Consider the following 14,895-nt stretch of genomic DNA (forward strand, 5'->3'; position numbering starts at 1 on the left):
TTTTGGTACCTCATTTATAAAATTTAAAGAAGGATGAGTGGAATTACATCAGTTTAAAGATGTCTGATTGGGGATGAAAAATCTTTGTATTGTGCTACCTTAATTTGCCGTTTTCTACATCTTGAATTGCCTGTACCAAGTCAGGAATATGACAGTTGTTATCCATTTGTTTGATGTATTTGATTAGGGACTTTACGTGTTAAATTTTCCTCGGAGTTCACCATGTTTGTGATTTTATAAGTATTTTAATTTTATAGCCATTATTTCTTTAAATGCATTTGAATCTTTGAAGTATATCAGGTGATATGTTGAAATTGAGAAAAACCAATACGTTTCCATTGTTTTTTAACGATTCTTTTTTATCAAGTTAGAGACTGTACAGATATATACTTATTTAATTATTGTTCTCAAAGTTTGACAGACACATACACACATACAATTGAGCTATTCTGATATTTAATATGTGTTTTCTTCATCACGAAAATTTTGTAAAAAAGTAAGAACTGTCTATCGAACTTTTAATTCCGATTGTTTTATTGATAAAAAGAAAGAAAAAAAGACCGCGTGCTGAGGGTCTTATATTCAGCAGAATTGAAATATTATATAAATGTAGACATGTTTTCAGATACCAAGTTATCTATATAATGGATATACTTTTATTTTTTCTCCGACTTAATTTTTCAGATAAAAAATTTAAATGATGCCATGAAAGTTAAAAACCCTTATGTGTACCTTTTTGATATAAAGCATAGCGATAATGTTTTTTTTCATACTTAATATAGAAGCAGGGAAAAAAACCAAATCAGTTATAAAATTGATAATCGACAAACATAACATGACAACAATTCTTTAAAAAAAATAATCCATGCGTCCGAAGCGCTTTTCTAGATTTACCTTCATCAGGATCGCTCAATGCTAAAAAATGATTTTGTTATTTAAAAAAACTGAAAAAGAAAGTTGCCATCCCTGTCTATTGTTACACAATAACATTCACCCTCCGATTTGTCACACAGAGGGAAATTTTCAAAAAGTAAAGGTGAAACAAATAAATGATAAATTCGTCGAATCGATTGCAGAAGATTCAATAACACTGACCAGAGCTTAAAAGTCCATATCAGATTGACATAAATCCGTTGGAAAGGGACGCTACCTAAAGTTTTATAAAATAAAGGTTGAATCAATTATAGTATTTGTCAAGAAACTGACTGACAAAAGATAGAATCATAGGTATTAAATCTATTGGCAGGATTTTACTTGACCACCAACAAGAATACTTTTACATTAAAACTATTTTGAACAAAATATTTTTAAAACAGATGGATTAAGTGATCCGTGCTCTTGAATAATAGAATCCTATATCAACTTATCAGAAAATGATAAGCACAGTAAAACAATATCAAACGAGTTAACCTATCACAGATTGTTGAACTATACGAGTTTTGCAAAATCGATTATTTTGTATGTTCCCTTTACAATATATGGTCTAATATAGGAACAGGGTAGATTTATGTTTTAACCACGCTGCAATTCCTTAAATGTTATTTTACATGCTTTCTAATTGAAAGGTAGAAGGTCTGTTTCTATACACATGCATTGAATGTAAGAAACAGATGATAAAACCCTTTCCCATGTTAAAAACCTATATAGAAATAATAAGATGTTGCATATTTACCATAAAACAGGTATCCATCGTATAACCAAGACATAATCATCTACAGGGTACCATACATCCTTCAACAAGACTGATTATACTAATATTGAGCACCTACTAAAACTATTTTTTAAAGTATGATTTAATTCGTAGTACATATTGGTTTCATAATATTGTGTTGGCACACTTAACAATTATCTTATCTACTAATACAGCTTGAGTATACAGATCTTTTGTCAAAATATACTCGTTTGTTTCCACAGACAGCATAATGATGTAGGAATTGAAGTTATATCGAATTATTTAGGTAACATATTTTAATTAAAATATTGCTTATAGTATATGCATACATTGCATAGTTGATTCAAGTTTACATTAAAAGTCCATACGTTATTGTTCGTATCGTTCTAGTGTAGTGTTTGATAATATAAGACCTCCGACATTTGGATGTTTACTTTCCGTCTCCGAAACGACAGTACTACAATCAGATGGACAATGAATCGAGGAAGCGACGTGATCTACACCTGCTTCTATTGATTTCAAATCACTGCTTTTGATAATTTTAACAGTTTCTATTTTGGTGTCTGTTTTAGATGGGTTTTCTCCAGTGTCCAATCGATTTTGAAGAAAGCGCAAACTGTCTAGATTGAATTCTACTTTCGATATTTCTGTGTAGGTTTTGGTAATGGTGTCTGTTGAAAAGCATAATATTGCATTTGGTGATCCTCCCATTATTCTATTTATTTGAACCTGGAAAGTTAAAGCATTTTCACTGGAGACTGACAAGAAAAGCATCCATAAATGAGCACCATTGCCTGGTTTTAATCCAATGCATCCTGCCGGACGTATCTTGAATCGTTGGTATGGTGTTAAAAATAAATTCTTTGATTTATGAATAAGAAAGTGTCCTTCTTGTTGTTCCATATTTATCAGCACTTTGGTCTGGTCTGATCGACAACAATTAACCCTTAGCCGTAATGTTGATGAATTTCTCTTCAGAAAATGAACTAAAATGTTACATAATAGTCTACTGCCATAAAACAAATTCAATTCATTTGTCAATTTTATCTTAGTGATTTTGTCTTCTTTAATCTTAAGTACTACTGCAAAAGATACTCTGTAAAAATGTAATAAAGAAGATCAGTTATAATGGTCAAACACAAAACATACAAAAAAGATGAATATTCAAGCATAAACTAGAGTAAAAGCATTCACCCTGTTTAAGTCTACTAACTATCTTTTTAAATTGAGTGTGAATTAATGATTTCATTCGACATTTCCATCAATCTCCTCTTTATTTGTATATCTAAATACAAATTTGTCTTTTGTTTTTTGTTGCACTTCAGTGTTTCTGTTGTTTTGTTGTTTTTCTTTTCTAGTTGATGTGTTTCCCTCGATATAAGTTTGCAACCTGGATTGTTTTCTCTCAATCAAATTATGCCAGCGAAATACTGCTGGAGCCTTTATATAGTACAACATATTTTAAAATAGGTTTTATTAGATCAATTACTTTAGTTTGTTTAATAAATTTCTTGCAAACCATGAAAAAGACTTTCAGAACCAAGCATATTACCGTTTGTATTCTTGTCAAATATAGTTAATCATTAAACGTGCTGTTTTCAATGTTTTACATCACTGGGTCGATACCTCTGCTGGTGGACTATCAGTCCTCGAGGGTCTAATCAGATCAGTAATCAGTAACAAAATTTTCTAAAATTGTCCGTTTATAGATTTTGAAATTATCAAGAAACTAAGATTGCAACTCCCTCAAGCAAAGTTGACTTTAGATGAATTTGGCTATCAATTTTAGGTATTTTTGTCATATAGCTCTTCAACGGTTTCGGTACTTATACATCCTCGGATTTCAAATGTTTGGCTTTGAGCGTTCCTGGTGAAGGTACATCCAGAAAAGCGCTTCGGACGCATTGAAGTTATTGAACGTGTTGTTTTCAATTTTTTATTGTATTGTTTTTACATTTTCGTCCTTTGGTTTATTAAAAAAATTGTCTCATTGGCAATTATATCATAAAAGTTTGAGAATCATAGAATCTTACTTAAGTCTGAAACTTTAAATGTTCGTGGTGATAAAGTACACAACATTTGAATAAAGTTATTATAGAAATCATAAATACCCGTCATATCCATGTAGAGAACCACTGTAAATATCATCTGCACTCTTCTGCCTGGATTCAACAGTAGAAGCTGATCCATCCTTGTAACCAACCAATATAATTTCAATTTGTGACTTATTAGGAGGGTTTAGAGGAATGTTGGTGAGGGATACCACTACCTTTATTGGTTTTAAGAATTTCGACTCATCATATTCAAAGTTGACTTTGTTGCTCACATGTTTGACATGTCGTGTAGATGTGTGAATAGTTCTGGAAAACTCAACGTCTGGGGTGTGTACCTAAAACAATTCAAGTACAAAATGTTCAGTTATTTGCCAAAAGAGGGACGAAAGATACCAAAGGGACAGTCAAACTCATAAATCTAAAACAAACTGACAACGCCATGGCTAAAAATGAAAAAGAAAACAGAAAAACAATAGTACACATGACACAACATATAAAACTAAAGAATAAACAACACGAACCCCACCAAAAACTAGGGGTGATCTCAGGTGCTCCGGAAGGGTAAGCAGATCCTGCTCCACATGTGGCACCCGTCGTGTTGCTTAGGTAGCACTCCACAGTTAGAAAATAAAATTAAAAATGAGCCACAAAATGTTTTATCATCTCCTATTCCTGGATTTCTAATACATTTACCTAACTGTTTGTGTTGTACATGTGCATATGTATGTAATCAGTATATTCCATAGATTTGATTTTCAAAAGTTAAAAGAGTGAAAATAAATTCCTTTTATGTGTATCCATGGCAACATTCTGCATTTATTTACCATAAAATATTGCAAAAAGGGGGGTGGACATGTCACATATCCCCCCTAAATTTGGATCAAACTAAAATTTCAATGCCTTTGAGTAATACCTTTTTAGAAACTGTTTTCATAAATCTTCCTAATGATTAAATAAAAAATGGGGGTCTTTCGCCTCATTTTTTCGTAAAATCCAATCACAAAGTTCGTGCGATAAAAAGTTGGAAAAAAACATTACAATAATTGCTGGACCAATGTATGGTAGGGACATGCAAATACGGACTGTCATACAGAAAACAGCCTATATTACATACATTACATACTCTTGATGTTCATATAAACCCAATACAAAGGCTATTTTAATACTCAGCTATCCAAAAATTAATTTTATTGCACACTAGCTCTCATATTTGAAAAATCCACAGGGGCCAAAATGCTAAACTACACACCTAACTGTGGAGTGCTACCTTATGTAATTACAAATCCGGTAAATAGTCTAATTCGGTAGGTCACATTCATGAAAGGGAAGGGGATTGTAGTTACGACGTAAGGAACATATCCGATATCATTTGTGAAACGGTTATTCCATAACGGTCAACAAACTCGTGATGGCGTCCGTAAAATTTACGAAGGGATGATTTCAACTTCACCATTTGGAACTCTTGGTTTAATAGCTTCCTTGTGAGCAGTAACCCTCTATCAAGACAATCATGATAGGAAATGCAAGCACGGGAATATCCGATTCGTATCAATTGGGAGATATATACCCCGGATGCAGGTGCTGCTGGAATGTTGCTACTTAGAAATGGAAAGTTCACAATTGGAAAGCTGAAATCATCTCTTTTGTCGTAAAGTTTTGTTTTCAACCGACCCTCATTGTCAATTTCTAAATGTAAGTCAAGATATGAAGCCGACTTAACTGTATCCTTTATCTCCAATTCGATGGGATAGATGCGTTCCACATAGTCACCAAATTTTGCATTGTTCAAAGATGCATATACGATACCATTGAGCAAAATATGTTCATGAACAAAACATTTAGATTATGTATCATCAATATTATGTTGTGAGCTTTTGTTATTAGACCATTTAACCATACACATACCATTGCTTTCTTAAAGAAGTAGGTTAAGTAAGATCACGTTTTGGCCCCAAAATATATCTGTTTCACAAAATTGTTAAAATGTAAACTTTGAGATATTTATTGGAAACTAGATTGCTTCTGCTACATAAATATGGGCAGTTTTTGACAATACAATGTACATATATCGGGTACTAGCATCATTAAGTCATGCTAAATTACTGAAATCTTCACAATTTTATCATTAAGTTTTTTTTTAGACGGTTTCCGTCTTAAATGAAAGTGGCTGCATTTGTGTTCATTCGTTATATTGAAATGTAAGTTGTATTTGATGATAATACATAACATATATAAAGGTTGAGGATGAACACGGATGCGGCCACTTTCATTTTTGACAAAAACCATCTGAAAAGTTACATTTTTGGCATATTTGATAGATTTTTTTATATTTAAGCTAGAATCGGAGCGTTTTAAATGAGTAAATCAGTTAAAATCTTTAAAATAAACTAATCGAATCAACTGAAATAGACACTTAAGTGTTTAAAAAGTGTCTAAAATCGTTCGTCAGATGAACTTGAAATTTGAGGCCAAAATCGGCCCTTAACAAACCCACTCCTTTGTTGCTGATAGTCTTTCCAGAAAATAAATTAAGATTTATTAAATTGGGTTTACATTTATGGTTTTCTACATTAAGTACAATCATAATTATGCCTCATTCAATGTACGGATGTGTGTCTGATTACATTAATAATTCAGAAAACAACGCATCTGATGGTAAGGTTTTAAAAAGTAAACATCTAATGACTCACATTCAATACTAACCGTATACCTAAAGTTTTCATTTGATTTCACACAATCTTTATCAAACTTTAAAATAGACGCACAGCTATTCCCAATTTCTATTTCAGTTCCCAATGGATTGATAATCACATTCATCCGCTTTGACTGAATAACTATTCCAAAACTGTTAAGTCGACAGCAGTAGAATTCAGCAAAACCATCCTAAATATAAATATATGTTATATGAGTTAGGGTGAGGGCATCAGAGGTATTATACTAGCCATGTTTTGCCTGGAACAACAAGACGTATGTCCATTTTCAAATTAAACTTTGAACTGAAAATAACCCTTAGATAAAAAATAAGATGTGATATGATAGCCATGAGACAGCTCACCATCCAATTCTTGATGAGTAAAAAGTAAACAATTATTCAAATAGGAAACCAACGGTCTAATCTATATGAAAAATACTTTGATACTCGATTTTGTTTGATAATATTTAACAATGGAAGAACTAAATTATTTCATATTTTATAAAACTCAAATACAAAAATACTAAAACTATCAAAGCAACACAAACAAAAGCATACAAAAATTATGCCAAAACATGGCAAGTAAAAAAACCATACCGTTCTAAATCTTATAACATTCTTACAGAATTTATTTTGTTTTTAATATTGAAAAAATTGAATTACAAAAATTTTTAATAAACATGTTTTTTTTATTAAAATAGACAAATCGTTTTTGGAGGACAATACATGTAACTAAAAAAAGATAGTTTCAATTACATTACATTTTGGGAATGTTCTATTGCTGATAATATCTGTCGATTTATTAGAGAATTAAAGATAAAAAGCATAACTTACAGTAGATTGATTTTAAAATACTTCATGAAAAATAAATTCACAATTTCTTAGCACCTAAAATATAAACTAAACTATCTAAGCTATTTAAAATTTGTTGCTGTTCAAATTGTATAAGGCAAATAACCAAAAAATGTTTTAATCGATTACTGAACACATTTCATAAAATGAATGAAAATGTTGTGGTCATTACATTGTATTCTATTTTAGAAATTTAATCATAACATTTTGTTTTGATTCATGACAATAATTGATCATTCAATATGACTTTCTTCAATTACCTTTTTAACTAGTTTTATACTTGTATAGATGTTAGTGAAACGTTTATATTTTCATAGTTTAATTTTCAATAGAATCAACAGCTTCAAGAACAACTTATTGCGATAAATCTGAACAAGAAATGCTAAACTACAAACAGGAGGACATTTGGGTATATTTTAGTAAGACATTAACCCAAATATTCAAAGACAACAAAATACTTTTATAAGTATAGGTATGTAGCAAAATTTACCTTAACCGTGGCTGGAAGCATTTTCCATACTAATCCGTCATTTATCCAAGCAAAAGCCTCGTAAAATTGACTCCCAGTTTTTTCAAAGAAAGTATTTATAATGTTGACACTAAAACACACTTTGTCATTAAACTGGGAGGGTAAATTGAATTTATCTAATTTTTCCTTCTGAATTTTAACACAAGGGTTTCCTGTTTCTCCTTTCTGTCGTTGAACAGTTCTGAAGATATCAGACACAAATATTGACTCCAAAGGAAGGTTTAGGAATTTGAGTGAATTATTTTTCTCATCTGCTGTCCATTTGGTGGTTATAAATCCATTTAAAATACTATATAAACTGCTTGGACCTGTAATACTAACATCATTTCCCAAGTTGATATTACATGTAGTAGTGCATGTTGTAAGTTCTGAATCATCTTGTTCAAAGTCGGATGAATAGCAGTCATCACTTGAGTTTCTATCTTCCATTCCAATTATTCTTATCTTTTATCAAAATAAAGGAATGAAGTAAGATTGACAATGAACAAACTTTTTATACATGTAAGATCCATATACAAATATATGAACATATATTCTAGATCATCATATGGTATATAACAATTAGAAAACTCATATAGTAATGTAAGCTATTATAATGAATAAATATAACAAAAGGCCCCTGCCAGAATGACAAAATTTGGTAAAAAAAACCAAATGAGAATTAAAAACTAATTGTTCAAAGAACAATTGAAGGTCTTTCCATCCCCAAATGATCATATTTTGATACGAGATTACCAAAAGCTAGTTTAAATAGTCATATGTGGTGTCAGACGATAGCTTACTTGAAGCGTGTCCCAAAAATATATGATTTGTATATGTTGTGTACAAGTTATCATTTTGTACAAAAAAATTGTACAAATTATAATTTGTATTTTGACTGTGTACATATTGTAATTTGTACAAAAAGTGCCTGTACAAATTATAATTTGTACAAAATAAGGCTTAATTTCACTTATAGCTTATACAATATTGTATATATAATAAATTTCAAATTAAATGATAAAAAATATTTTCAATTTTAATTACTAAATTACTTGAATCAATATGAAACACACTTGATAACTCTATTTACAATACTATACAATACTATACAATAATATACAATGCTCTTATTTGTTGGAGCAGGTGAGCGAACTATGACACCTTGAATTACACAATACATTCTGTTTTTTTGCATTTACACTTCGAATTGTTACAACCTCCTTTACATTTGCAATAGAGAAAACCCTGTCCACCAGTTCTTGAATTTTTTTTCACAGCTTCCCTTAGAGAAAGTTGCAAATCTGGAATTTGTGTAACGGACAAAGAAGAGACACAACTTGATTCTACTTGGTTTCTGCTTAAGACTACTGATAAATTACCAGCTATTGTCCCAACACAGTGATCAAAATTTCCTACTTCTACAACAACAACACCTTGTATATTTCTCGGGTCGGTTGGTGCTCGGTCATATTGTGGTATTGGAATAATAACATTGTCTCCAACAGCTAATTCACTCAGTTTCTGTTTTGTATTTTTTGTAAGGACATCTGCTTGTATTTGTTGGCCCGACAATGCATGTTTTCTTGCACGAATGATCGGTGTTTCCACTTCCTCTGATACAACTTCAATGGTTGTACTAGTTGACCCAGAATCGTTCAGTTCTCTTTCTGATTCTACCGATTCAGCATCTGTGTTTTCATCCGTACAATCATCTCAATTTTACTGTTCTCCTCTGAAACCTCTTTAAACACTTTCTCCAAATCTTCCCCAGTTTCACGATTTGGCAAAAGTTCCTTTGGCAAAGAAGATGAAGATAAACCTATCTTTGGGTCAGAACCAAACAGAGCGTTATAAGGTGATTGATCAATTACTCTGTGATATGATCTATTTTTCTGAAATTGCACGAAGCGCAAACCTTCAGACCACTGTTGTGTGTCATTGTCATCCATGATATGAGCATTTCTTTAATGTCAGCATTTGCTCTTTCTACAGACCCTTGACTTTAGGGATGTCTTGGTCGGCCATGAACTATGACTAATTCTGACCATAACGATTTTAGTTCTGTGATTATATGTGCACTGAACTCTCTCCCATTATCGCTTTGGAGGATATGGGGTGCACCAAAGAGAAGAATAATGTCAAGTAATTGATACGAAACTTAAGCAGCTCTCTTATTTCAGAGCTCTAAGCACGCTAAATTTGGTGAGATGATCTTGATAGTGCATTATCCAATTAAATTCATGGTCAGGGACAGATTGATGGTCTACAAGGTCAACCTGCCCTCTAAAGTTGAAGTCATCAGAAATTATAGGTTTAACAACAAGTTTTGATATGTCAGAACGTTTTCGTTTCAAGATACATTGTTCACAATTGGTTGTGAGTATGCGTATTGCTTCCTGGATAATGTTAGAAAAATGTTTTTTGAGTTCTTTGTTAGTTTTATGGAGACCTCCATGACCGACCCTTTTCAATATCAGAAACTTCAATAACATCATATTTCTTTAGCAAATGTCTGTCTTGGTCACTTTTCTTCAGTGCCTCTATTGCATTTTTAACTTTAGAAATTAACTCATTCAATTTGTCCCTGGTATACAGATATTTGTGCTTAGATGTGTTATTCTCAGCAAATTGCTGAACTTCTTGGTAAAATTTATCATGTTGATCAACAATACTAGCCATTTTTTTAACACCTTAACTTTTACTTTTGTTAATGACCATATGAAGGACCATTGAACAAGAGTCCAATTTATAACCTCAAGGCAATATAAATGAATCAATTTATGACTTTAAAAATAGCACTGAAAAGTTTTAAAGTGGGTATCAACACTTTTGTTATCACAATATCCATATGATAAATTATTGTACAAGTTATAAGTGAAATTAAGCCTTATTTTGTACAAATTGTAATTTGTACAAGCACTTTTTGTACAAATTATAATTTGTACAAAATGATAACTTGTACACAACATATACACTTTTGCTTAAAAAAAAAGTCATGTGTATTTCTAAATGCAAAAGACCCTACGTCACACACTTCTGGAAATAAAAAAATATTACCTTATAGTGTACAGGTATTTTATCAGAGACAAGCGCCTCTGTATATAGGCACATTATGCAGTTATTTTTGTAAAAATAAAACTAATAGTTGTGGTGTGTTGATTTTTACTTCCTTCAAAAGCCAGTTATACAGTCATGAGTTGATGGTAGTTGTGTTTGCCCCACCAGATTTGATCCTAGTTTTGTATTGTGCAATCTTATTTTGTTTGTGTAATTTTTCGTGAAATGTTGAAATTCGTACTGTTGTTCTTTATTAATGGCCATATCTGTTTTCCTCGTCTTATGGTTTGCTTGTCTGCGTGAAATCTTATCCCTCTTTCAATTACTTAACCAATAGCAGGTGTTTAATCATTGCAAGCAGATAGATTTTGTTTTCATCCCATTACTTTCTTATACGTTTGAACATTAAAACTCAGAGGCACCAGGTTTACAATTGTGTATGCCAGATAAAAATAAAAGGTTCACAGATACTATTACTATATTGGTTGATCGTTATGGAATTCACAGATGACGACGGATATGTCCATATTATTGTACCAACAACAATCCCATCCTATTTTCTTCAAATGTGACTATAATAGATTTATCACCGAGGTTGTACTTACCAGAGCATTACGACAGTACCACATGTAATACATGATTTCTTTACACTTCCAGAGGATATGAGATAACCACAGGTTTTTGATGTGGTTCGTGTAGATCCGTTTTCAGGTTTCTTTGTTGTGTTTTGTGTACTGTTGTTTGTCTTTTAATTGTTTTTCTTTCTTCTTATGCTACTAATTATGAGTTTGTTTTTCCACCTGAAAGTTTGAATACACTCATTCGCCTAGCTCTCTTTGCAATGCTGTTTTAGTCATTTTGCATCATCAATGTAAATATATACCTGATATATGTTAACATATATCTATTTATTTAATAAAATGCGATATAATTATATTATTGAACTTAGATGTATATAAAATTTAAAACTTACCAACGTGATTTAAAAAGTGTAAGGTTTGAATTATTTTAAACCTAACAAAACAAAGACTTTTACTATTCTGTTTAAATGTAACTTGATATTTATTAATCGTCAAATCCACTAACAATATAAAACGTATTGTTATTTGAAACAATAAAAAAGATATACAATATCCTTATTGTTTACCAATAAGATCATGGTCTCTAAACATAGCGGGTATTGTCTTAATCCTTGTAAACCATAGGCATAACTCTGTGCCTCCCTCGAGATTTGAAGTTAAGGTGTACCTATCTACAATGCATTAATTCATGCTGAACTTTGCAAGCCAAACATTTCTCTGTAGTTCATCAATACACGTTAAGCTAGTTATTTGTTTAATGAAAAAAATATTTTAATGATAATAGTTAACACAGTGATATGTGCCGTCTATGTAATCTATTTATAAATTATTAAAACAATTGTTGGTTTTGACGACCACTTCGATGCTGAAAAAAAACCTGCCAACGTATTGTCAAAAGGTGGGAAAAACAAAAAGTATATCAATGCCAATATAGGAAGTTGCCTAGTTACTTTTAGTACAATGAATATTTACGCGTCTGGCGTACTAAATTATAATCCTGATACCTTTGAAAACTATATTCACCACTGGGTCGATGCCACTGTTAGTGGACGTTTCATCCCCAAGGCTTCCACCAGCCCAGTAGTCAACATTGAAGTGTTGACATGAATATAAATAATGTGGTCATTTCTTATAAATTTCCTGTGAACAAAACTTGGAATTTTCCGAAAAACTAAGGATTTTCTTATACCAGGCATAGATTACCTTAGCAATATTTGGCACAACTTTTTGGAATATTGGATCCTCAATGCTCTTCAACTTTGTACGTGTTTGGCTGTATAAATATTCTTGATATGAGCGTCACTGATGAGTCTTATGTAGACGAAACGCGCGTCCTGGTATCTTTGATAACTATTTACATACTTAATTTATTTTGAAATTGTCTGAACGCATCTGTGTATCATGCCATTACCGAACATGGATACATATGTTTATAATGACTATTAAAGTGGTCAAAAGATAACAAATGGACATTTAAACTCATAGGACGAAGATAAATTGATAATGCCACAATAGTATACTAACAAAACATAGAAAATTCAAAGTGACAAACTGAGTTACATGAATCACACAAAATAAAAAAACAGGGTAATATCAGGGCTATCAAAAGGGTATATGTAGATCCCTCTCATCACGTTTCACTGTTGTGCTGCTCATGCAAATACAAACTCAGTGAACAGTCTAAATTGGTAATTCGGGGCAAAGGAGTACTGCAATGTGGTCTAGACGGTTGGAACATTCTCGTCGTCATCTGTGAAAAAGATATTTTATATATCCAAAAGTTCATGATTATTATAATAAATACAAGTCATGGAATATCGTTGCAATTGAGAGATATATGATTCGTATACAGGCGTTGCTGGAAAGTTATTACAAAGAAAATACAGTTTTGTAAATGTTGTCATATGCTGTTCAGTGTTACATGTATAGTAAATAAAAAATTAATCATTATATAAAAAAAAATGCGTAAGGGAGTAGAATTTCAATTAAAAGGTTTAAGGTAAGGGTTGAGTGCCCATATGTTTAAGGTAGATTAATGGTATACCGCCATCTTGGATTGAACAATCACAGTAAAAAATCGGTTTAGTTATTTGCCTAAATCTGCAAATTTGGAGACAGATTTGCAATTTGATGGTAAGACTGTTTAATAATATAAAGAAAACTTGGCAATTTATTGTATAATTCAAAATAATTAAACAAATATCATTTTATTTTGCTTTTTGAATCATTTTTTTCAAATGAGCCATTTAAGGGAAGATAACTCTTTTAGTAAAAAATTTATACTGGACAGATAGGGAATTTGTTTCTTTTTACTTGTAGCAAGAAAACAAGTTCGGTGACACCATTTTTTCTTTTTATTTTCTTAAAACATATTACAAAACCTATCTTTTCACAATTTATTTCAAAATTCTATCTCATAGATTATTTTTTATGCACACAATTGTGTTTTTCCATTAACAATCTAACCAAATTTAGGCAATTTTCAACGACTCATAGCTTGAAAAATAGCACGGTGACCCCTACTTTTTATTATATTTTTGAAAAGAGCATATTAAAATCTTCATTCTGGCTAAGTATAAGAAAATTCTGTCTCAAAAAAGATTTACTTATGATCTACCTTAAGCCCGCTATTATCAGCCTGTCTCAAGCAAGGAGTCAGTAATCCTGTAGCGGCTATAAATAAAAGCAACTGTAGTATACTGCTGTTCGAAATTCATAAATCGATTGAGAAAAAACAATCCGGGTTACAAACAAAACCTGAGGGAAAAGTATCAAATATAAGAGAACTACGACACAACAGAAATGTACCACACATAGAAACGTACTATAATGTAACAATCGCCATTTTCCTTACTTGTACAGGGCATTTTATGAAAAAAGTGGTGGGTTGAACCTGGTTTTGTGGCATGCCAAACCTCCCGCTTTAATGGCAATGTTTGTTATAACATTAAAATGACACGACAGGGTTACAATAAATAAATGGGAGAAAATATAGGACAGAGAAACAAACGAATTATACCCATTAAAAGGTAACAGGTTAAAAAAGAATGCAAACGCCAGACGCGCGCTACGTCCACACAAAACTATGCTCAGATGAAAAAAGTTTGAAAGCCATAACAACTACAAAGTTGAAGATCGCCGAGGATCTAACACGTGGTAAAAATGTCCATAGTTAGTTTGGACAAAGATACATCGTATTGATCAACCAATTAGTGATGGTGTCTGTAAAATTGACGAAGTGTCATTTTTAATCTGTCCTCCTCATAACTTTGTTGTAGCAGTTTCGGAGTTAGGAGCACACTCCTGTATATGAAGTCCGTATAGTGTGAACATGCACTAGAATAACGTATCAATTGAGATATGTAAACACCATACGAAGGGGCAGAGGGTATGTTACTGCTGAGAAATGAGAAATTGATAATTGGGAAGTTGAAATCGTCCCGTTTATCATAGATTTTCGTGTGAAGTCGTCCATC

General features: G+C 31.8%; 2 protein-coding genes across 2 annotated transcripts; both read right to left on the bottom strand.

Annotated features, from left to right (window-relative positions):
* Positions 1 to 1,775: 1,775 nt before the first annotated feature.
* On the bottom strand, positions 1,776 to 11,854 carry LOC139510656 (uncharacterized). The gene is made up of 5 exons (XM_071297206.1): positions 11,812 to 11,854; positions 7,761 to 8,243; positions 6,430 to 6,609; positions 3,784 to 4,061; positions 1,776 to 2,768 (listed from the first exon to the last, which is right to left on the bottom strand). The coding sequence occupies exons 2-5, from the start codon at positions 8,226 to 8,228 to the stop codon at positions 2,042 to 2,044; spliced, it is 1,653 nt and encodes a 550-aa protein (XP_071153307.1). The 5' UTR covers positions 8,229 to 8,243; positions 11,812 to 11,854; the 3' UTR covers positions 1,776 to 2,041.
* On the bottom strand, positions 8,949 to 10,460 carry LOC139510990 (uncharacterized). Its single transcript, XM_071297554.1, has 2 exons — positions 10,244 to 10,460; positions 8,949 to 9,469 (listed from the first exon to the last, which is right to left on the bottom strand). The coding sequence occupies exons 1-2, from the start codon at positions 10,458 to 10,460 to the stop codon at positions 8,949 to 8,951; spliced, it is 738 nt and encodes a 245-aa protein (XP_071153655.1).
* Positions 11,855 to 14,895: the final 3,041 nt, after the last annotated feature.

This window comes from Mytilus edulis, chromosome 2, assembly GCF_963676685.1.
Source record: "Mytilus edulis chromosome 2, xbMytEdul2.2, whole genome shotgun sequence".
Taxonomy (NCBI): Eukaryota; Metazoa; Mollusca; class Bivalvia; order Mytilida; family Mytilidae; genus Mytilus; species Mytilus edulis.